The 21,887-nt window shown below is 51.1% G+C and overlaps 8 protein-coding genes across 8 annotated transcripts; 6 read left to right on the top strand and 2 right to left on the bottom strand.

Moving 5' to 3' along the window:
• Positions 1 to 1,407: 1,407 nt before the first annotated feature.
• Positions 1,408 to 2,818, top strand: P153DRAFT_280794 (uncharacterized protein; the record flags this gene model as incomplete). The annotated part of the gene is made up of 3 exons (XM_033663096.1): positions 1,408 to 1,513; positions 1,572 to 2,743; positions 2,798 to 2,818. The coding sequence occupies 3 exons, from the start codon at positions 1,408 to 1,410 to the stop codon at positions 2,816 to 2,818; spliced, it is 1,299 nt and encodes a 432-aa protein (XP_033528311.1).
• A 980-nt stretch (positions 2,819 to 3,798) lies between these two features.
• P153DRAFT_392547 (heme peroxidase) lies at positions 3,799 to 7,452 on the bottom strand (the record flags this gene model as incomplete). The annotated part of the gene is made up of 3 exons (XM_033671158.1): positions 3,799 to 6,466; positions 6,523 to 6,943; positions 6,996 to 7,452. The coding sequence occupies 3 exons, from the start codon at positions 7,450 to 7,452 to the stop codon at positions 3,976 to 3,978; spliced, it is 3,369 nt and encodes a 1,122-aa protein (XP_033528310.1). The 3' UTR covers positions 3,799 to 3,975.
• Positions 7,453 to 9,281: 1,829 nt separating this feature from the next.
• Positions 9,282 to 11,529, top strand: P153DRAFT_330549 (uncharacterized protein; the record flags this gene model as incomplete). The annotated part of the gene is made up of 6 exons (XM_033665432.1): positions 9,282 to 9,555; positions 9,603 to 9,640; positions 9,758 to 9,871; positions 9,923 to 9,957; positions 10,011 to 10,644; positions 10,697 to 11,529. 6 exons carry the CDS (start codon positions 9,282 to 9,284, stop codon positions 11,498 to 11,500), a joined length of 1,899 nt encoding a protein of 632 aa, XP_033528309.1. The 3' UTR covers positions 11,501 to 11,529.
• A 437-nt stretch (positions 11,530 to 11,966) lies between these two features.
• P153DRAFT_362951 (uncharacterized protein) lies at positions 11,967 to 14,543 on the top strand. Its single transcript, XM_033667260.1, has one exon. It carries the CDS (start codon positions 12,172 to 12,174, stop codon positions 14,356 to 14,358), a length of 2,187 nt encoding a protein of 728 aa, XP_033528308.1. The 5' UTR covers positions 11,967 to 12,171; the 3' UTR covers positions 14,359 to 14,543.
• A 192-nt stretch (positions 14,544 to 14,735) lies between these two features.
• P153DRAFT_281094 (uncharacterized protein) lies at positions 14,736 to 16,659 on the top strand (the record flags this gene model as incomplete). Its single annotated transcript, XM_033663124.1, has 2 exons — positions 14,736 to 15,181; positions 15,231 to 16,659. 2 exons carry the CDS (start codon positions 14,736 to 14,738, stop codon positions 16,657 to 16,659), a joined length of 1,875 nt encoding a protein of 624 aa, XP_033528307.1.
• Positions 16,660 to 16,913: 254 nt separating this feature from the next.
• Positions 16,914 to 18,224, top strand: P153DRAFT_419741 (PCI-domain-containing protein; the record flags this gene model as incomplete). Its single annotated transcript, XM_033672205.1, has 1 exon — positions 16,914 to 18,224. One exon carries the CDS (start codon positions 16,914 to 16,916, stop codon positions 18,222 to 18,224), a length of 1,311 nt encoding a protein of 436 aa, XP_033528306.1.
• A 265-nt stretch (positions 18,225 to 18,489) lies between these two features.
• On the bottom strand, positions 18,490 to 19,611 carry P153DRAFT_280722 (UMP-CMP kinase; the record flags this gene model as incomplete). The annotated part of the gene is made up of 3 exons (XM_033663089.1): positions 18,490 to 18,806; positions 18,854 to 19,196; positions 19,303 to 19,611. The coding sequence occupies 3 exons, from the start codon at positions 19,609 to 19,611 to the stop codon at positions 18,490 to 18,492; spliced, it is 969 nt and encodes a 322-aa protein (XP_033528305.1).
• Positions 19,612 to 19,741: 130 nt separating this feature from the next.
• P153DRAFT_362949 (uncharacterized protein) lies at positions 19,742 to 21,062 on the top strand. Its single transcript, XM_033667259.1, has one exon. It carries the CDS (start codon positions 19,840 to 19,842, stop codon positions 20,896 to 20,898), a length of 1,059 nt encoding a protein of 352 aa, XP_033528304.1. The 5' UTR covers positions 19,742 to 19,839; the 3' UTR covers positions 20,899 to 21,062.
• Positions 21,063 to 21,887: the final 825 nt, after the last annotated feature.

The following is a 21,887-nucleotide window of genomic DNA, read 5'->3' as shown; positions in this document are numbered from 1 at the left end:
ACAATGAGAAGTCATGGTTAATCCGTACACGGGGTATGTTAACGCTCTAGTAAGTGCAAAGTCATCTTCTGACTTGCAGTATCCAGACTCAAATACTGTCATGAGTTTGAGCCCTGAATATCATTTTCACTATACCAGATTCCATTCAGCAGGTCAGCTTTACGAACTCTGGAGAGTGGGATATTGAAGCGATTAGAAAGTGCGTTGACTCGACGTTGGAGGTATTGGCTCTATCACACAAGATTCAGAACTTAGCCAGCGGCGTCGTGAGTATTACTTTGCCGTATATCTTCAATCCAGATGCTAGCGGTTTGAGAGCCAAAACTGGATTCATTTTGGCCTGTTGCTGTGCCCTCGGTTTCGGATTGGTTTGGCCGTTAGTACTTGAGATGAAAAATCGATCTAACGTTGAGATTGACAAAATGTTTATGCTTGAAGTTTCAACGCGAAGTTTCACAACTTCTAGCCTGAAAGTATAACAGGATAGAACTATTGAGGGTTTCCAATTTGACTTATTTCAATAGATGAGATTAAATTTGGAACTATTCCAGTAGCAAATGGAAATAGATTTGGGTCTAGCCTAGAAAGAAGGTAGTCTATATAAAAGGATTTCCTTTTGGTCAAGTATAAAATTTACTCTTAAATATGTGTTCCGGGGCTGCTCAATCAGATTATCGTATTCAGTGATTTCGCTCCTCCGTCGTTGCGGGAACATTAATTTCCCAAGACTCACTCTCCGTAAGATGGCCGAGAAATCCTCTATTACGAGACGTGAGGTTGATGATGATGTCAAGTTGCTGCTTGACTCGATACTCCCTGATGCACAGCTCCTTCTCTTGCCTCTATCCTCGCGAGCGCCATTATGACTTTGACAGTTGAGATATCATCGCCTGATCTGGACTGGGGCTCACATCTCCTTCTAGACGTACTTTTGGAGTAGACGGAAGATTGATGTCGTGGTTGACGTAACGATCGACCATAGGTATATAATAGGTTGTGTGCTTTTTCGAAAGGCGGGTTAGTCAAGATCTTTCCTTGCTCGGTATGCAGTTGTGCAAGTATCAACGGTAATTAAACAATTCCCCTAACCAATACCCGTCGAGGCGCCAACCCAAAGCCGTTACTAGAGTGGGTCACAAACGTCATACTAGCTCGTTCCTTGACTGATTGGGCCGAACTCGAGCCACGCGACTTGTAACTGTCGATGTGCTGTCGAAAAAATTGCACCAAACCTGTCACTGAATCCTGTCACGTATTGTCAATTGCTCTCCTGCATCTGGGTCGCATTGTGCGGCTGACTATTGCAGAGGCTGTGACCTCAGAGGTGTACCTCGTCAGTCACGACCCTAAAAGACGTTGCGTGATGTGCATTGGGTTGCACATCGACCTGAGACCAAACAGCACGCGATGCAGTCAACGATTGCGACCTCGAGTGCTACGACTTCTATGCTTGCTGTCGAATCAGCGCCAGCACAAGGTGCTCTCGATTCTGCAGGTGCTGGCATCGTGGGAGGTATATATGTCAATCAAATCCCTAAATTGAACTTGGAACAGCAAGCTAATCCGTGTAGGTTACACAGGCAACTCTCTCAACCTCAAGATTACCCTTGCCTTCCTTTTGGGGCTCGCGCTGTATAATGCAGTGGAGCTTCTTGTCCTTATCTTAGTTACGTTCCAGCGATTTCGTGGTGTGTACTTTTGGAGCCTTGTTATTTCTGCGTTTGGTGTCATCTTCTATGCGCTAGGGTTCTTGATTAAATTCTTTCGAGTATTGGATCCGAACCAGGATGTAGGCTATGTCGCCGTCGTAATGCTTACTTTTGGATGGTATGCTATGGTCACAGGTCAATCCGTGGTTTTATGGTCTCGACTCCACCTTGTTACTGCCTCGCGTCGCCTTACTCGCTGGACACTCTACATGATCATCATCAACGGCGTACTTCTACACTCCACCACGACCGTCCTAACGTTTGGCTCGAACTCGAACTCGCTATCTGATACCAGACTCGCACGCTTTGTTCATGGTTATTCCATTATGGAAAAGATCCAGATGGTCGGCTTCTTTGTCCAGGAGTTTATCCTCTCAGCAGTTTACATTCGCGAAACGATACGTTTACTTCGCCTTTCGGAGTCCGTGCAAGATGAGGGGCGGAGATTGGATGATGGAACTACAGAACATGGGCACTTGAAGAATGCAAGCGTAAGGAAAACGATGTATCAACTTCTGGCCATCAACGTTTTGATCATCATCTTGGACCTGTCAATCCTCAGCGTGGAGTTCGCGAATCTCTACCTCATAGAAACTTCGTTAAAAGGTGCTGTGTATTCGATCAAGTTGAAACTGGAATTTTCTGTACTTGGAAAGCTTGTTCAGCTTGTACGAGTTCGTTCAACATCGAACAATAGTGTCAGTCAGCGACTCAAGCATGAACAAAGAGGGAATTCCACAGGCTTGACTTTAGAAAAGACAAATTCCGGGAAGGTTAGCAGTGTGATGCCTCGGGGAAATGCTACTGCACCTGGAAACGGCAGTCTTTGGGGTGTTAGTAACAGTACGGACACTACGCATTTTCCAGACTTCGTGGACCCGAGTCGGATCAGTTCCGATATAACGCACGCAAAGCTGATGTCACCAGCGAGAGCAGCTGGAGATGATGGATGGGAAACACGTCACGATGAGAATAGAGAAAAATGGAAGAGAAGGACAATGAGCAAGCGCGGAAGCTGGATTGATCAAGAAATGGTGGGTGGCGTCTCAGACGATCTCGTTGGAGAGAACAAAGCTGATTTAGGACAGGACAAGCACAACATCGGGTGAGCCAACAATGAGTATTCATAAGTGTAATTGACATGGTTCCGATTCGATGGCGGCACCTAAACAATATGTCATGAGTGGAGTAGTTCTTCAAGCCATGAATTACTGCTTTCTCTTGACATGGACTCTCTGCAGAGTGCATTCTGATCGCACAGGTGTTTTGAGATACCGAAGATGGAATTTGCTGATTGGCGATTCATCATCGTATGATCCTTCCATCAAACATCCTTTGGCGTAGAGCACACAACGCGATACGATATGGAGCTTTTGGTGTGCGTGACACCTGTCTCTTCCACTCACAACGACCAATCCGATTTGCGTCGACTAGATGATATTTCGCAGAGGGGATGCGGTATACCGACTGGAAAGTCAATGCGAGTCTCTCAAACGCTTAATTGTTACCCATCGTCATGAACTCAGAGCTAGCTTGGGATTTCCAAGTCGAAGACCCAGGATCCAGGATGAGACAAACAACGTGGAGGACGATAGCTTGAGAAATACTCAAGGTATACGCTACTATGGCGGGAGGAGACGTTTAAGAATGAATTTCAAAGAGACGACATCGGATGTGAGGCCGCCACGTGGAGAGTGGAGCAATGCTGGCATGTGATTTATTACTCGGATCTACTTCATGCGATCAACATGAGGGCCAAAAGTCTAAGTGCCAATTTCCCAGCTTAACTCATTTTGTAAAATGTTTGTTGAGTGAGATGGCAACAAACATTGTTTTGTCCAGTTGTTAGGATTGCAGGCTTTGAGCGCTGTCAGATGATATCGACAACAATAGCCATTCATGCGTTTTGTGCTAGCAAATCCCTTCTCAGGGCTAACCGCCATTACTGATACTGTACAGTGAGCCTCTATAAATGGATGCTACGCTTTTTAATACCAAAGCGGCCAAGCGAAAATGACGGAGTTCACAGCTGCAATAGACCATGAAGATATTACGACGACAATGTGATATAAGATTCATTTATTACTACAGCACATCCTGTTTGCTCACTTTCTCATATCTTCCAGTGGCCAATAACCACCAACATCTAAACCATCACCTTACTGAGCGTTTAGCCTGCCCGCAAGCACGCGTGGGTATATTTGAAAAGTCACACGTCTCTCGTAGTTGTACCACACAACAAGAACTTTATCATGGAACGTCGATCCTAGTGACTATTGGTATTTCCATGTCCGTTGCCGTTCATGTGGCCATTTACGCCATGCGTGTGACTGTTGGTGCCGTTCGCATAGGTATTGATGCCGTTTGTCTTCTCCATATTGACAGCGTTGGCAGAGTTGACTCCATTGGCACGATGCGTCCCATTGATACCATTTGTCACCACAGTCTCATCATCATAATGTAACGTCAAACTCGTGGGAATAGGACTTTCTTTAGAGTTGGCATCCACGTAGTGCCTCATCGTGATCCCGGCTAGCTTGGCTTCGGTAATCGTAAATCGACCCAGCTTTCCAGGTGCACGACGCACATTTCTTAGCTTGAAGACTTCACGCAGTGTAGCTGCGATCGACGGTCCTACAAGCCGGGCGCCGAAGCAGAAATGAAGGCCATGGCCAAGGAGTGTATATTCCTTGAACGATCGATGGGGGTTCAGAATCTCGGGATTGGGAAACGCAATAGGGTCCATTGCCGCCTTGGAAGTTGCGATAAGCACTGTGTGTCCTTTCTTGATTTCTACCGGGCCGCGGATACCGTCGAGCACGGTAATGTCCCTGGTAGCAACACGAGGCAGACCAGGAACAACTCCAACGTGTCGCATACCTTCATAGACAAAACCCTGGAGCTCGCGGTCCGATGCTGCGGGATCCATGTGGGCAAGTTCGATAATGCGTTTCTTGTACTGTTCATACTCAGGTTTGAGGTAGAGATCGATCAGAAGGGAAGCCTGCTGTGTAATGTTGCCAGCAACAGGAGCTCCCATTCCGATGCAGTCTCCTACCTGGTCGCCGATAGGAAGCTTGCTGTCTGCAAGCGCGTGATAGATGCGATCAGCGTGGGGACCCACCTCAAAAGCACTACCCTTGGCCATCCAATCCACGAAGCCTTCCATCATACCCGTTTGCGTCTTCAAATGAGTTTCGAAGATAGAGCGCAGTGGAGCTGCAGCCTTCATTGCACCTTCTCTCAACTTCCATTCGTTGGCTGGTATGATATTGAAACTCTGGTACATGAACAGCACGAGATAGGCTGTGAAAGCTTCGTGTAAGGACAAAAGGCCTCGAGGTTGGTCTTGAGTCTTGATCGGGAGAGCGAACCGCTCAGCAAGCCAGAGGATAGGAGTGATGTTTGTCACATCTCGGACAATGTTGATGGACTTTCTGCCCTTGGGTCCCTGGACTGAATTCTTCTGGATGAGACTCCTCACGTTGGTGCTGAAGAACTCATTAATGTTTTTCTCGAAACCCTCTTCGAAGAAGACTTTATGCAAGATGTTGGAACGTTGATCGTGTCTTTTTGCATCATCCCAACCAATCATGAAGTCGTGTCCAGCGGTACAATTGCGAATCGCTGCTTGGTACATGACTACGAAGCTGTCACGGTCTTCGAAGATCTTTTTACAACCTTCTTGAGTTTGAATGCTAACAATCTCGTTCTCGTTCGAAGGTCGCTTTGTATCGTATTTCTCCAGAATATTGTTTCCCTTCAGAATGCTTATGGCAGTCTCCGGAGTATAAAATGGCAGCAGGGCATAGGTCGAGGTGCCTGTAAATGCACTGGGAAGGCCTTGGAAAAGCAGTTTTGGGAACACACCGCCGTATGCACCTGGAGTAGTTTCCGAAAGCAGTGCGGCACCCCATTGTGTCAGGGTGTTGCTGTTGAAATCATAGCTGAGAAATCGATCGCCGCGCACCAAGGCAACGGCATCATTTAGGATACCTCGTCCTGTAGTTTGTCCGGGGCAGACACCGCTTCCTGGCATAGCGGGCTTCGTACATTCGGCCATCAAGCCGGGATAAAGCTCCATGTTCTCGATATGGCCGTAAAGAAGCTCTGCAGCTCTCGCGGTCTCTTTGTCTTGGTTCCAGTCGTCGAAGCTCTCGTAAGGTTTCAGATTGAGATACCTGCGGAACTCGTTGAGGGTACACACATTGAACAGATCACGAGCCTGCAATTGGCCCATCAGATCGACGATTCTCAAGCTGGATGGTGTACCATGTGCACCAAATGCATGCGCTGGCTCCTCGATGCATTGTTTCATCAGCTCTGCGAGGTCACTGTCCTTGAATTTCCCATCAGGGCCTCGTTCGAGGCCCCCGAAAGTCCACTGGTGGGGCAGTTTACTCATCAAGTAATGGCCGTGAGTTTTCATGACTTCATGGAACATCTCAACTGTAACATCGTCGACTGAAACGAGGTCAGGGAAGACGGATCGTATGATGTCTTCCATCCACCTATCGTCTGCGGCGCTTAGGGCAGCATGCCAGTGGTATAGAACAGCGAATTCGACGGATACGTGGCTACCGGTACCTCGTTCTACGCGGCTCCCACCTTGCTTGATTTCTTTGCCAAGATCGAGAGACCATTCCGAATTTGCTCGCGGAGTGTTCAGAATTGCTCCGACATAATCCCGCAGGACGACAGATGCGAAGAAGCCTACGTTGATGTTCCGAGTGAGTTGGAAGATGTCCTCATCTTGCCTGTGATATCACATTAACCAAGGACCGCGTGAAAGGGTTTGAGCGGCAGTACTGACCATTTTTTGCCCTCGTCGTCAAGAGTGTCCCAAGGTTTGTACTTGCCATCTTCATTGACAGAAAACAAGGATTCGGCGACGTGATTATGATTCCTAGAGAACATAAGGAGCACCGCAACAACACCGGGAGGCATCATCATGATGCGTTCGGACGCGATCGAGTCGGAATAGATGAGGCCGTTGTTGTACGTTCGCACACGTTTTTGTTCCTTCTCTGTGTTTCCGTAGAGTGTACTGAGATCGACATAGCTGGAGGTCTCGTTGATCCAGGGATCTTTTCTAGAGGTCTGAAAACACTCGTGGATAACGATAGTCGCAAACGAGAAGAACAGCCGGTTCAGGCCAGACGGATGTGGACGAAAGGTACCATTGCGCTTCAAAAGTGCCTCATATACGTCTTCAACGTCTGGTAAACATGGGCCTGGTACGATTTGTCAGCAGCTACGAGTTGATCCACAAACCGGCAAACTGACCTTTGGGTTTCATAGGCGGGACATTTCGTGCATAAGGCGAACCTGCCTTTCCTATCTCGGGGTTCCACAAACTGTTCCCTCCACCATCGTGCCGCCGATATCGAGTCGAAGGTCCGGCCGCGCTGGGTGTGGGGTGAGGGAGGTCATTCCATAACATGGCTATGAAGCCATCGGACACCTTCTGGCTAAGACCGCTGTTTGGTGGCAGTCCCTGGAGCATCTCGACGCCTTTTTCAAGCAAGAGGTCTTTGTCGTCCAAAGGCTCGCCAGAAGCCAATGTTGTGACAGCCTCGACCGCGAACTTAGCATTCTTGATACCGAGATTCTTAATGTCTTGAGTTATGGTGGTTTTTCGGGTATCCTTCAGGCCGCTAGCTGCCTCCGCAGACCTTCCATCGCTTGCCTGGGTTGGCTTCTTCCTGATAGTACCTAATAGAGATCGCAATTGACTAGGCATTCTGGAAGCCATCCCATAAGAATACGTGAGTAGTATAATATCAAATGGTGCGTTGGAAAGATGGGGAGATGGTAAGAAAGTTTGATCAAAGCCCGAGGATGGAGCTGGATGAAGAAGGTCTGGGAAAGAGCACTTGCTTTGGAAAAACCAACTTCACGCGGGGGCGCACTTGCGGAAATCGGGGAGGCCGATATTGAGCAGTTTCGGACGGAACGCATAGTGATCATTGCTGGCAACTACAAACACAGTGATCAACATAGGCGGTCGCCGAACAGCTGCGCAATGCTACCCACTCAGAACGTGTGGTACCGGGTCCGTGTTTGCATGCTAGAGATAGTTGTGTAGATACTGTGTGCCCAGGCTTTGTCCCATTGGTCGTGTCTGGAGTGAATGGCAATGGCGATTCAGTCGTCGCTAAACGCAACCTCATGGAGAAGCATCCACACTGATCAAACTCGATAGGCAGCTGGGCTATCCACTGCGGGTGTCTTCAATTTCTCCAATGGTGGTGGAACGCAGAACGCAACATGCGCCGATTGGACGGGGCTGTCTTGCTAGTGTGGAAGGAGCTTGGGAGAGTGGAAGAGGGTAAGGCGCATTTGCAAAGCTCAGTCGGGCGAGAAACAGCCGGCGAATAGTGTGATAAAGTTCACCAAGATGGATCGGACTTGCAACAAGTTGTGGATCGCCTGCAGATGATCGACGGTGCAGTGTACAATTTTCGAGCTCGAGGCACGTACGCTTGCTTTGCCCACCACAGCCAATGCCGACGTTGTGTGTAAGATGATAAGCACGAGACGCCGTCTGCGTCGCCTGTGCATGATTCCGAATTTGCCATAGAAAGGAGAAGAATGGCAAGCACTGAGGAGACACGGGTAAGGTACCCGCCACGAGGGATGCCTGTTGGTGCGAGGGGCTGGGACGATACGCGACCGGAACAGAGATCGATGAGCGGGCCCCACATCCTTGTTTAGTCTTCGTCTGCTGTCACGATCGCAGATCACAGGGGTTGTCAGTCCCGTTCGGTACATAGCACAGGGTACTAAGCTCCGTGCTAGGACCCTAGGATATTAAGATTTTACATGCAATCATAATGCTTTTCCCAACATCGCCGAACCGCCAAATTAGGGCATGGACACTAGACTATCTCACTCGCTCGCCAGCGATCGCGTCGTTGGTCAGCACCATTGCGTGTGCTCAATAGATCAACGCACCAATCGCTTACTATTGAATCATAGCTGCGTACACATGCCCTTCCCGACGCTATTTCTTCGGGCTCGCCGTAACACTATCGCGTGATGCATGCGTAGCCTGGCGTGTGTGCGCCTGGCAGTCGAATGAACCTGTCGACATAACAGGAGACTATCGTGTTTTGTTGTTGAGCGGCTGCAATGCAACGCATTCACATGCGACCAGCCATGCGCCGCTAGGTTCGAGATCCCAACATTGGAATTGGCGACTCCAGCATACGCGCCTGCATGAACTCGAGTAGCATGTCAATTGGTGACCACTACGGAGATAAGCATACACTACCTGTCACTAGCACGATACAGGGGCGACTCTATCGACCATGGGGGGAAGCTCTTGCGCACATTTTGGGAAAGTGATCTTCATACTCCGTCTGATGCAAAGAAAAAAGTAAATACGTCACCCAATCGTACGAATCAGTGTCTCTACGTTTCCCCTCCATCTTGACATCTTGACCAGTTCCTTCGTCCATCATCACTCCTTGTCACGGTTGCCAAGTCTGCGACTTTGAATGTAATACCCACCAGCCAAGGTCTCACATCGCCTGGTTTCAAGAGCATCCTTACGCCCAGCGCGACAACATGGAGTACCAAGATCCAACGCAACCGCGAGTCCATCCTCGCAAGCAATTTGTTCTTTGCTTTGACGGTACTGGCAACAAATTTTCCGGGACCGACGCGGATAGCAACATCCTGAAGATTTATCGCATGCTTGACCGCGATGGCGACGACCAATTCCATTACTATCAACCTGGCATTGGGACTTATGTTACGAATGCGGGCGGCACAATGACACGAACAGGTCGGATCGAAAAGTTCAAATCATGGTACGCAAAAGCCAAGGATAGTGCTGTTGGTGAGCAATCTGGAGGTTTAATGATGATATAGACTAAGTTCGTTCAGGCACTTCCTTTGACTTGCACGTAATGGCCGGGTACAGAGTAAGTGTACCCTTTCTGCAGAAGTCGGTGATCCTGTTGGCTATACAGTTCTCGAGAGATCACTGCACAGATTGCAATCCTCCATTATGCATAATCAGACTGACACCTGCTTCGCAGTTCTTGATGAGATACTATACGCCAGGTGACGACATCTTCTTCTTTGGGTTTTCCAGAGGTGCATACACTGCTAGGTTCCTTGCTGAGATGTTGGATCACGTTGGTCTTCTATCTGTAAGTCTTTCGCAACGTCTCCGATTACTGCAGAATGCTTATATCACCTAGGCCGGTAACGAAGAGATGTGCCAATTTGCATGGAAGTGAGTGTTGTAACTGCTCCTTGACGACTCGACAAACTGACATATAACTCAAGAACGTTTCAGAAGTGGCAGTGTCGAATAGAGGGAACCAGCGAAGACAACAAGGCAGACAAGAAGAAACACTTGGAGTTTATGTGCGCATTCAGAGAAACGTTTAGCCGGCCAGTGCGTCCGATTCGCTTCCTTGGCCTCTTCGACACCGTCAACAGTGTTCCCCACTTCGAGAGCGCTTGGATGCAGCGGAGCAAGTTGCCATACACCGCCAGGAGTTCCGCCAGAGTTATCCGCCATGCTGTCTCAATTGATGAGCGCCGTGCAAAGTTTCGTCAGGATCTCATCTCACAAGAAAAGCCGGACAAATCTATGCTTTACAAGAGACATCAAAAGCATCGTCGTGCACAACAGGCACTCCGCGATAATCATCATAATGAACATAGCGACAAGACCGAAGAACCAGAGAGGGGACGCCGCGATACTTTGGCACCGCCTGAGCGGTTCAGAAACCCTCACGAAACTTCTGGAGTACGCAGTCGGAGCCCGAGCTATTCATTCAATCTGGATGGAAACGGTCGTACTTCTGGCGCAACTTCTATAACGTCAGTAGACCCCATCCACAATAACGACTCCTGGGATGAAGACAATGGTGAACAAGATATTCGGGAGGTGTGGTTTCCTGGCTGCCATGCTGTAAGTTCCGCTCGCGACCGAGATTTGGTAACTCAAAAACTAATATAACTAGGACATTGGTGGAGGTTGGCCACTGGATGACGGACGCGATGCGGCATTGAGCCACGTACCACTCGTCTGGATGGTTTACGAAGCACAAAAGGCTGGACTCCAATTTGATGAAGAGAAGCTTGAAATGCTACACTGCTGCGATTATGAATCGGAGGCTGTGGAAATACACCGTCAAGTCGGCATCCCTGCTATCGAGATCGATACTGGTTCTCCGGTACCATCATCCGATGGGGGTTCCCCTCGTGACAAATCAGCAATGAACAAACCAGCCGATTTCGTAAATGGCACAACGAGTCAGTTTGTAGATGAAGAGAATGTCCCGGACCACCATCTCAACCATCCAGATACCAAATTCCACAGACATCTCCACTATGCAACGACGCAAGGTCGCATGCACGACGTACTCCAATTCAACAACGGCGTTAGCGCTACGAGCGTTATTTCCTGGAACATCATGGAATACCTACCCTTCCGACGTATGGATCTCCGCGAAGATGGGACTTGGAAAGCTATCATCTGGCCCCTTCCCAAAGGCGAGACGCGCGATATTCCTGGCGAAGCGGTCATACATTCCAGTGTGATCAAGCGGATGCTCGCAGACGAGACATACAGGCCAGGTAATCTTATTGTGGGTGGTGGAGGACGAGGCATGAGGAGAGCGCCCAAAGAAATGGGTATTGGGAAGTGGATTGTTACTTGTGATGAGGGTCATCCGGCGGGTGAGTGTTTCGTGAGAAAAGAGAAACCGGTCCGGGTGAAGACGGGGAATAGTGCGCGTTTGAAAGTGATGTCAAAAGCATCGTAGAGCAATCGTTGTAACGAGTGGTTAGTTCTTGTCGTTGTTGTGGATATCTATTTTAGTGTATTGTTGGTCCTGCCATCTTGTGCAAGTATCAAGTCGAAGACTACACCGGCCCACATCGTCACTATCAGGTGACACAAAACCACTTTGCTGCTACGTTAGTGCTGTGTTAGAGTATCAATTTCGATGCTACTTTGCCACGCACGCATGGTTTCACAGAATCCCTTCTGCCCTTTGACGTCTCAAAAGACGTGTTGTTTGTGCCGACAGGGCGTTGATGAAGCAGATGGTTGGTTTCCAATTCCGGGAGACGCCTTGCCTATTAAGGAGTAATGCATCCCACACCTGGAAATTTGATCAGACATGCATGGATGACATGGGCAGGGCGATCAAACAGGCACAGGAACGAGTCAATCATGGTTATTGTCTGGAAGTGACCTCGTGCCTTCCATGTGCGTCTAAAGTTTGCGCAACAATGACGTCACATACATGTCAACCGTGAATGACAGCTCTCTGGCCGCTAATTGTATCTACAAGACAAGATTGCAGTCAGGCGACCTCAACCTATTCCACTACCTCCTCACAGATCGCAATGGCCACTTGACAATCTACGAAGCGACAAAAAACTCATCTTTCCATCATTCCCATCAACTCGTGTCACGTTCCTGGCCGCCATGGACTCACCCAAAAAGCGCGACTCGGTACGCATACCGGAACGCAAGTCTGTTGCGCCGACGGCTGCGTCGAAGCTTGGGCTTACTGACAAGCGTATGCTTGCGAATTGCTTCCTTGCATCCGTCTTACTTGGCGCTACATCTATGTCCTGGCCTGTTCGATGGATACTCTCCGGTGCGCCGTTACTGGTGTACGCAATACTGCTTGGGGATTCGTATGGTCACCGCATCCTGCCTTTCGCCCCAGTTTGGTCTATGTTCGCCACAATCAACTTGACATATTTCGTATGCTCGACCTCTTGGCTTTTATACGGAGTGTTTGCTACTTTCTGCTGGCCGACACTTCTCATCACATGCCTTTTCCAATTCGATGCTCCTGCCGGCCTTGCCCGTCGCACGTTGAGGAAGACATTCCTCCGAGATCTGCACTTTATCAATGATCAAATCGCTTTCTTCGATCTACCTGCGTTGGAAATTGACACCGAAGTCAAGGGTCTGTTCGTCATTCGCGGCCTCACATTGTCGCTCTCGACGTTGACCCTTGTTGCACACGGAATAGAAGCGGGTATAAAGCTATCAGATGAAATTGAACTCGCCATCCAAGTAGACAAAGTCACCGTACCTCTCTTCAGACAAATTCAAGTAGACGATGTCTACGCCAATGTGAAAGGAGGGGATTGGGAGGTCACCTTTGGATCTGTTGAGTACGGTATACCTGAACCAGACGACGATGACTCGGTCCTTGTCAGTAACACCGCTATTCTGAGAGCAGCAACGGTCGCGCGTGATGGCAATATGCCCCGTCCAGCGGAGATGGTTCGGAACATGACGGCTGGAGAGATACCAACAGACTCTCATGACACAAAGTCGGCCTTCGCGTCCGTGAAGCAATTGTCGCCAGACGAGGAGTCGGCGAACATCAAGTACCGAGAGTACGTCCAGCACATCGCAGAAACCAGCCACATAGCAATAGCAAAGAAAGCGTTGATAGAAGCCTCCAAACAAGAAGAGGGAGACAGCAGACTAGATCCGGATAACGTAGACGATTTGCGAGCAGCGATATGTGCGCGACTCCACAATAGCCCTTCGATACCTCACCCCCCGGCGAAGTCGATTCGGGTCTCGACGCTCCGTAAGACTAGCCATCCGAAAATCAAGAAGTTTTTGCACCGGTTTCCGTTTCTTTATCGGCTAATGCTTACTCCGATCTGCTATTGGCACCCCGTCAAGTTCAGTTCCGTTACCGCAGCTGGGTCAGGCAAGTGGTTTGTGAGTCTGATGCGGAAGTACCTCTTCAAGCACTACACTGGACAAGATGCGGAGATCCGCAGGCTGGAGGCTCGTATCTCTGCTTGGTGCGCAGATGCCAATTTCTCCGTTGAACTCGGATCGATTCTGAGCACCACCGAGTTCCCGGTAAATACAAATAACGACATTAAATGTCACTTCACCATGTCCGATGTCATGGCATACAGAGCACTTCCAGACGCCGTCGAACTTAAACAGGTGGTTCGAGTAGGAGGTGCGGATGCCATCCTCTCGATACCTGTTTTCCTATTCCCACATCACGAACACATCATGCCCAAGATCTTGACTGAATTCGAAGATATGGAGATACAACAAGTGATCAAGGAACTTGAAGGCACTCCTAAGGCGATACAAACCCAACAGGAACTTGATAGGCGCCGCAAAGACGAAGCAAGCATGCACATCTCCGGGCATGCGCATCTTCCAGCACAATTCCATCAAGATCTGCTCAATTTTGTTGCTGCGCTTGTCAAGGCAACAAAGGTCATAGAAAGCGACAAAGATTTCGAGGAAGCAAGACTGCAGCGAGATCTCAAGCGTGCTAGTGCGGCAAGCGTTGCTGGCAACGCTTCTGAGACTGAGGTGAGCAGCGTCGCGTCCGACAACACTATTTCCGACGACAAAGGCTTCAAGGCTTTCCTACGAAAAGTCGATACGGGATTCAAGGAGGCCTCAAACAAGACGGCGGTGGGCATGCGCAAAGCTGGGGCCAGTACAATGCATGTGATGGCGAACGATCGCTGGATTGCACGGCTTGTGGGCAAAGTGACGCGGAAACTGGAGAACGCGCAGGGCGAGATTGGTTATTCAGGGGATGTTCCCGTGCCTATGGATAAGCACCGGTTGCGGGCGGAGGATGAAACCAAGATCTTACCTTGAGTTTCACGACAGACAATGGGAGGCCGAGCTTTGATGCATGATACCAACTCCATAGCGCTTCATGAGCACTGTGTACAGCGACCGAGTAATGATGCTAAAATGAAACTATTCACAAGACGGCTGTTCGTTGACAAGTTACACATATTCATGTGATTGACATACATCGAAGGTGTCTGGAGTCAATGTTTAAGGCGGCTCCGGCGCGCTTTGGGCTTGGCGATCTGCGAACATCAAGAATCTATGATGCTAGCCGTGACGTCCCGCCACTGTCTAGTGTTCAGTCGTTTCGAAGACACGGCAGACCTGCTTTCACAATGACAACTCTGCGAGGACAATCTTCAGCGCCGCTTCTACGTGATTAAGAAACCAACATGACCATGGACGTCGAGCGTGGCGTCAACCAAATAACGCCTAGTGACTCACCAGATGAGTCGCGTTCGAAGTTGGCGACGCCGGATACCAGGCAGAGTCTGGACGTTGAGGATGTTGTGCCTCGCAATCGATCGTTCTTTACTCCCCGGTGGAAGAAGATTGAACAGAAGGTGCCTCCGCCTGTCATTCGGTGCAGCCGCAAAGTCGTCAGTTGGGTCAAAGGTCCCGATCCGCCGAGGGCATATCGCATCGATCCGTTCTTTGAACGCGTACAGACGTTTCCTGCACGTACCGTCACGCGTCTACCAAAACTAGCTGTAATCTGCGTATACTGTATAGCGTGCTTGCTATGGATTGTATTATTTGGAGTAATCATCAGCGATTACAGTCTCCCTAGTAATATCGGGGGCCTTGGAGCGCCAGTGAGGCTATCTTGTGTTGCACAGCTGTGGTATGGTAGCATAGAGACCCCCCTTCAGAAAGCGTGCTGAATACCCCAGGCCCAACCCCCAAAGCTGTGGCCTCGACGGCCGCAACTGCCTGCCATTCGACGACTCTGCATTCCCATTCAACTGCCCCGCCGGCTGTACCAGTGCCCAAGTCCTAAACCCGCGAGCGATCGGCGACAAGGTGATTAACTATCGATCACTTGTTGTGGGTGGAGCATCAGATGTTTCAGGGAACGATGCTTTGATCTATCGAGGAGATTCGTTTATATGCGCAGCAGCAATCCATGTGGGTGTCATAACCAACGGGAAAGGAGGCTGCGGAGTTGTTTCATTGCTGGGAGAGAAGGTTGGATACGGCTCCATCCAAAGAAACGGCATCTTGAGCGTGGGCTTCGATGCGGCATTTCCCATGTCGTTTGGCTTCAATCAGACCAGGGCTGTTGTTGACGCTTCGAGCACCTGTAAAGACCCTCGATGGGATCTTCTTATACTGTCTGTCGTCTTCTCGGCGCTATTTTCTCTGTTTGCTTCAAGCCCGGCAGCATTCTTCGCTCCTATTTTTACAATCCTCTTCTTTCAGATCGCCATGGCGTCTGATCCACCACCATACTCGAACTACCCGGCACTCGCTTCCACAACACTCGGTCGTTTTCTACCTGCCGCATTCGCCATGGCTCTGATGTACCGTTTCAGCGTCCGCAAAACACTACTTCACTGCAGAGCTCATATTGAAACAACAGTGCTATGGCTAGGTGGGGCATGGGTCGGAGCGATGAGTCCCTATACGTTTGAGAAGATACCTCTCCAACGCTTGACCACACACGATCTCCACCAACAGCCTGGAGCCGTTACCGCACTTGTCATCATCGTGTTGGTCTTGTTCGCCATTGCGCTCTTTCAAGCGTGGTGTTTGCGACGCGAAGGACGTCTCCCTCGCTACTTAGGGTTGTACGCGATCCTCGGCCTCGGGCTGCTTTTATGCCTCGCCATTCCACGCCTCTCGCTGAGGATCCATCACTACATCCTCGCACTACTTCTTCTTCCTGGTACCGCATTACAAACGCGAGCCAGTCTCCTTTGTCAGGGCATTCTTGTTGGGCTGTTCATCAACGGCATCGCACGATGGGGCTTTGATCCTATTCTCCAGACGGCGGCTGCACTGCAAGGTGATGCGCAACTTGGCTCAGGAATCCCGACGATACTCGTACCTGTCATCAACAGCACGTCTATCACTTTTGCGTGGACAGGTCTGCTGCGTGGGTACGATGGTGTCAGTGTTTTTGTAAATGATGTCGAGCGAGTCCAGGGTGCAAATGGGACTTTTACGTGGTCGAGAGGCGCTGGGGAAACGCCTGATTACTTTCGCTTTGGGTTCGTGAGACACTTGCCATTTGGAGGCATCAGCTACAGCGACTTCACGCGGGCAGGGGTCTGGTGGAGAAATGGGACTTGGAGTGGAATTCCGGCAGGGCGTACGTGAAGACGAAGTCATGTCATGCGAAGTCGTTTCATGCGAAGATGCAATTCCAGCGGCGTTTGGTGAAGTGCAACAGCGCCCATGTCATGTGAGGGGCACGCAGCGACGGCGCCAGACCCGATGCGGAATTTGAACTCTTGGCGACATCCCACCATGGGCAGACAGGCAGGCGCAACTCGACGACGGGCCCCAACCACGTCCTGCGCTCAGTCTCGCCGCCCGCCTCCCTCCAGGACCATCCGCACACGCCACGCACGATGCCGGGCCCCAAGAACACGCTGCTCATCGAGGGCAGCTTCGAGGAGCTTACCGACGAATTCGCACAGTACATCGACAACCTCAAAAAATCGCAGGGCGACGAGGGCTCCGACATCCAGGGCGAGGCCGAGGCGCTGCTGAAGGAGAACAAGAAGGACGATGTGCTCAAGAAGCTGGTCGTGGGCAGCCAGGCGCTCAACCAGGCGCCCGAGAAGGAGTTCATCGCCGCCTACAACCTGCTCATCCACCTCGTGAGCCAGTCGCCCAACGTCAACATGTTCCTGCCCAAGATGTGCCAGAACCTCAGCGCCCCCATCTCGTCGTCGCCCGCAAACGGCGGCGGCCTGGCCCTGTCCATCCTCAGCACCCTCTTCAACACGACGGCGGCGGGCAGCGAGGTGCGCTACCACGTCCTGCTCTCCATCCTGCGCGTCATCCGCGCCACGTCCAACTTCGAGACGCTGCGCCCGCAGCTGAAGCAGCTGGACAAGTGGCTCGAGGCCTGGGAGACGGACAGCGAGGACAGCCGCAAGCTGTACCTGGCCGTCACCGACGTGGCCACGGACGCGGGCGAGGACGAGCACGCCTACACATACCTCCTGCGCGCCCTGCGCACCTTCCCCTCGGACGACGCCTCGTCGCCAGAGGCCCGCGAGCTCTCCCTCCGCGCCCTCAAGTCGGCCCTCACCCACCCCACCCACTTCGACTTCCAGGACCTCACCGGCCTCGACTCGATCCAGGCCCTGCGCAACTCGGACCCCGTCTACTTCCAGCTGCTAGAGATCTTCAACTCGGACCTGCTCGACGACTACAACGACTTCAAGGACGAGCACGATGGCTGGGTCGACGAGTCCGGGCTCGACAGCTCCGCCCTCAACCGCAAGATGCGCCTGCTCACACTAGCTTCCATGGCAGCATCAGCCGGCCAGACAAGATCGCTCCCCTACGACAAGATTGCCAAGGCCCTGCAAATCCCCGTCGACGACGTGGAGATGTGGGTCATTGACGTGATCCGCGCCGGCCTTGTCGAGGGCAAGCTCAGCCAGCTGAACCAGACATTCTTGATCCACCGCTCCACATACCGCGTCTTTGGCGACAACCAATGGAGAGAGGTCGCGTCGCGGCTAGACATGTGGCGGAATAGCTTGGTCGGTGTGCTACAGGTCATTCAACAGGAAAAGCAGAGGTTTGCACAGGAAAAGGACGAGGAAGCCAGCAAGGCGGACCAAAAGGCCGACTTTGGAAACAGGGGCCAAGGACGCGGGTTCCAGAAGAGACAGCCCAGGGCTATCGACGACGACATGGAGTAGATGACTGGTGGGTGACGATGATTAGGATCAAATGGGCAGTGGGAGGGTTGTGCTTTTTTGTGCGTTTCGGCCAGATGAAATAGGGACACAGCGGGTGCATTCAAGGGCTTCTTTCAGGTTCAATGGACTCGCAGCCCTCGTGCTGCAGGATAGAAAATGCGACACAAATACGATGGATGATATTATGGCTCATGAATGAATTGGTTGGCTAGGAGACGTTGCTGAACACGGCAGTTACCAACAACATACACCACTGTGACAAGCTCTAGACAGTGTGCAGACCCCTCTCTTTGAACTTGTCCTGCACGGCGCGATAGACGTCCTTGGGCGCCTGCTCCGCATTGACCTTGACGACGCGTCCCTGTCCCTCAAACTCATCGACAACGGGCATGCTCGTGTCAACAAACGTGCGGAAACGTTTCTTGATGGACTCGATGTTGTCGTCGGCGCGGCCCGACGTCTCGCCGCGCTTCATCAGACGTTGCAGCATGGTCTCCTCGCTGCAGGAGAAGAAAAGAGTGAACTTGGAGGGCACGACAGTGCGCTCGAAGGCGTGTGCTTGGTCGAGTTTGCGGGGAAAGCCTGGGTATGGTTAACGAGAGGATGAGAGAAGCGAAGAGAGACTTTACCATCAATCAAGAACAGCTTCTTGTTCTCCGTCTCCATGGCGTGCTTCATAGCATTCTCCAACAGCTGGATGGTAACTTCCATGGGCACAATAGTGCCCTCCTTGATGTACGTCTTGATCATCTCGCCGAACTCGCTGCCCGGCCGGTCCTGTTCCTCGCGCAACAAGTCGCCGGCGGAGAGGTGCTTGAAGCCGTAGTCGGCCACGATGTTCTGGCATTGTGTACCTTTGCCAGCACCAGGGCCGCCGAGGACAAACAGGAGGGTGACATCGTCGGCAGACCAGAGTGGCGAGGTGCGCGACGCGGCGCCGAGCTTCTCGATGGCTGGCATGATTGCTATCTTCTTGTCCTTCTCAGAAGTTTCAGGGTCGCAGTGAGCTGGATAGCAGATCAAGGCTTTAATGTGGAAAGCTAGGCTTCACGGTTCGTCCGCTTGGTGTCTGTCCCACGCTGGCGTGTCCTGAGTTGCCTGAATTAGGTATCCCCGAGCCCGGTCCCTTTCCTTGTGCCTCTCCCTTGCGCTGGTCGACAATCTGCTTGAAGACGAAGGAGCCCGTGGCCAAAATCAGCAGGATGGGCCAAACTTTGAGGGGGCTCTTGGATGGCGGGGCGGAAATGTGCGAGGGCGGTTCGTTGGGGCCTGTGGGTTCGCCGGGTTGGCGGAGGCGCGAGAATTGGGGTGTCGAGGTGGTGAAGGCTGCGCGGCCGAGAGGTTGCTTGAGGGCGGTGAGTCTGGCGAGTCTGGTGAGGGAGGACATGGCAGGAAGGTGTGACGTGGGGGATGCTGCGACGTGCGTCTTGTACTGCGGGTCTCGTTCTTAGCGTGGGGCTAGTCGTGGCCGTGGACATGCAGGGCCATTGCTGCTCTCACCTGCTCACCCTGTTTGTTTCCAAGTGACGGCCGAGAGCCACACACCATTGATCATTTTGCTAAACAGGCTGCAACTATCGCAACTCTAGATACAGACCTTGCCCACTTCACCATCATGGCAGGAACTGACACTGCTCACTCACTCACTATGCGCAGCTTATCAGCTAATGTGCCCACCAACAGCCTCTTCTCTCGTGTTCGGCCCGGCAAGGCGACGTCTAAGAAGCTGCGCGGATTCATGGCCCTGCCTGGAGAGATCAGAAATCGCGTTTACCACTACTACTTCCAGAGCGACTTCCGTTGCGAGATAGCCGCATCTGGGCACACCTTTGCCCGGCCCAAACCACGCACTGTGAAGCTCTCTCCCGGCGTCACCCTATACAACAACCAGACATCAAAGTATAAGACTCAGCCCCAGCAAGACGCTGCAGTCATCATTCGCCTATCCAGACGTCTTGGAAAGTACAGCCTGGTCAAAGGCCTGCAGACAAATTGGATCACCTCCATCTTCTCTCTACATCTGGTTTGCAAGTTGGTGTACGCAGAAACTCTAGCCTACATCTACCATAAGACAACATACGTCTTTGCCGCGCCTCGTCGCATCGCAGACTTCCTCGGCCTTGTATCCAAGTCAACCCTCGAGCATATCACAAAACTTGAATTGCACTACAACACCTATGGCAATCCCGGGCATGCTGAAGATTGCATCTGGCAGGATAAGCATATCGAGAGCTGGACGCGTGCTTGTAAAGTGACATCGAAAAGACTTACTAGGCTCAAGAAGCTGGAGATTTGGGTGCACGTCAATCACGGGGCCCCAAAGTTCAACTTTCGGGAGAAGTGGCTGCAACCGATGCTTGAATTTCGACGGTTGACACGCCAGAAAAAGCATTGTGGCTCCGACGAAGCTGCGAAAGACAATGATACTCCAAGACATGTGGCACTCGAATTTGTCAACGTGCACTTCTCTACCCGACTTTCTGGATACGGCTACTTTGCCAACCCAGATCTTGCCAGAGCCTCGAATGCCTTGCATGTGCTGTTTGGCCGGGCCATCAGCTGTGCTATCCTTGGGGCCAAAGAACACGAGGCCATGCTCGAGTTCAACGATGCATGGGAGGGAAAGTATAGTGAGTGGAAATTTCATTTAGGTATTGCGCAGACAGGGTGGTGATGAAAAGATGGGGCTGGAAATTATGATTGGAGCGTAAAGTATCAATGGTGAAATAGGTCAGAACAGACGACAAAACCCCCTCGAACTCGATGCGGACGGGCGGGGCTCTCGAGATAACGGGGAAATAGGTGGCCATATGATGGACGGTCTGACAGCCAATAAATGATAAATACTTGTGTTCATGTTCAGAACAAGCGTATATTCTATGCCTCGACAAAGACAACATCGTACGCTTCACATGCTCTCCACAACAAGACCCTGAATCGTCGGTCAGCGCAACAGGATTTGATAAGACTAAACCCTTGCTTCAGCAAATTCACGCTCTGCGCATGGGGTCTCCTTGTAGCGAATGTGGATGTCTTACAAAGAACTGATTATAAGGCCAGTGCCGGAAAGAAGGACGACGGTTCTGATTGCTCTGGACTTTCATTGGAAGCATGCTTCGGAAGACGCATCTCTCTCCACATCGGGATGGCACAATGCTACGGAGTCTGTCATTTCTCCAACACATCAGATCGATGTACCGATAGATCGTATGATTCAACACCTCGCCACATGACGTGCATTCGTCAAACTAATACAGCTCTGTTCGCTGCGACTCGCGATTTCAAGGATCCACGCCACATTCCCAGCAGATGGTCAATCAATAATGATACTACAGGACTCACCTATCTCATAGCCGATTTTGGTGACCTTTTCCATCTCTTAAGGCCTTGGAACTAGAATACTAGACGATTACTAGCTTAATCCCGTCACCTCCATGGCCAGAAACCGTTATGTACTGAATCTAACATACGCGGGGATCTCCTTGACGTCTCAGGCTCTCTCCCTGCATCCAGGTCGAAAATTGTGGAGCGCAGATCCGGAGTATTCAAGCCGATGTTGAAGGTACTGTAAACTTGTTTGTTGCAAGGATCATCGCATATTGCAAAGGTGATGCAACCTGACCCCAAGTTTTCAAGTGTTCTGACTTCGCTACTGACTCGTAT

This window comes from Dothidotthia symphoricarpi (genome assembly GCF_010015815.1).
Source record: "Dothidotthia symphoricarpi CBS 119687 unplaced genomic scaffold P153scaffold_2, whole genome shotgun sequence".
NCBI classification, from domain to species: Eukaryota; Fungi; Ascomycota; class Dothideomycetes; order Pleosporales; family Dothidotthiaceae; genus Dothidotthia; species Dothidotthia symphoricarpi.
This window is presented reverse-complemented; position numbering and strand designations above follow the sequence as displayed.

What these genes read in the sequence shown, in the direction of transcription:
- P153DRAFT_362951 (XM_033667260.1), top strand. Translation starts at nt 12,172, where the DNA reads ATGGACTCACCCAAAAAGCGCGACTCGGTACGCATACCGGAACGCAAG.
- P153DRAFT_362949 (XM_033667259.1), top strand. Translation starts at nt 19,840, where the DNA reads ATGGCAGGAACTGACACTGCTCACTCACTCACTATGCGCAGCTTATCA.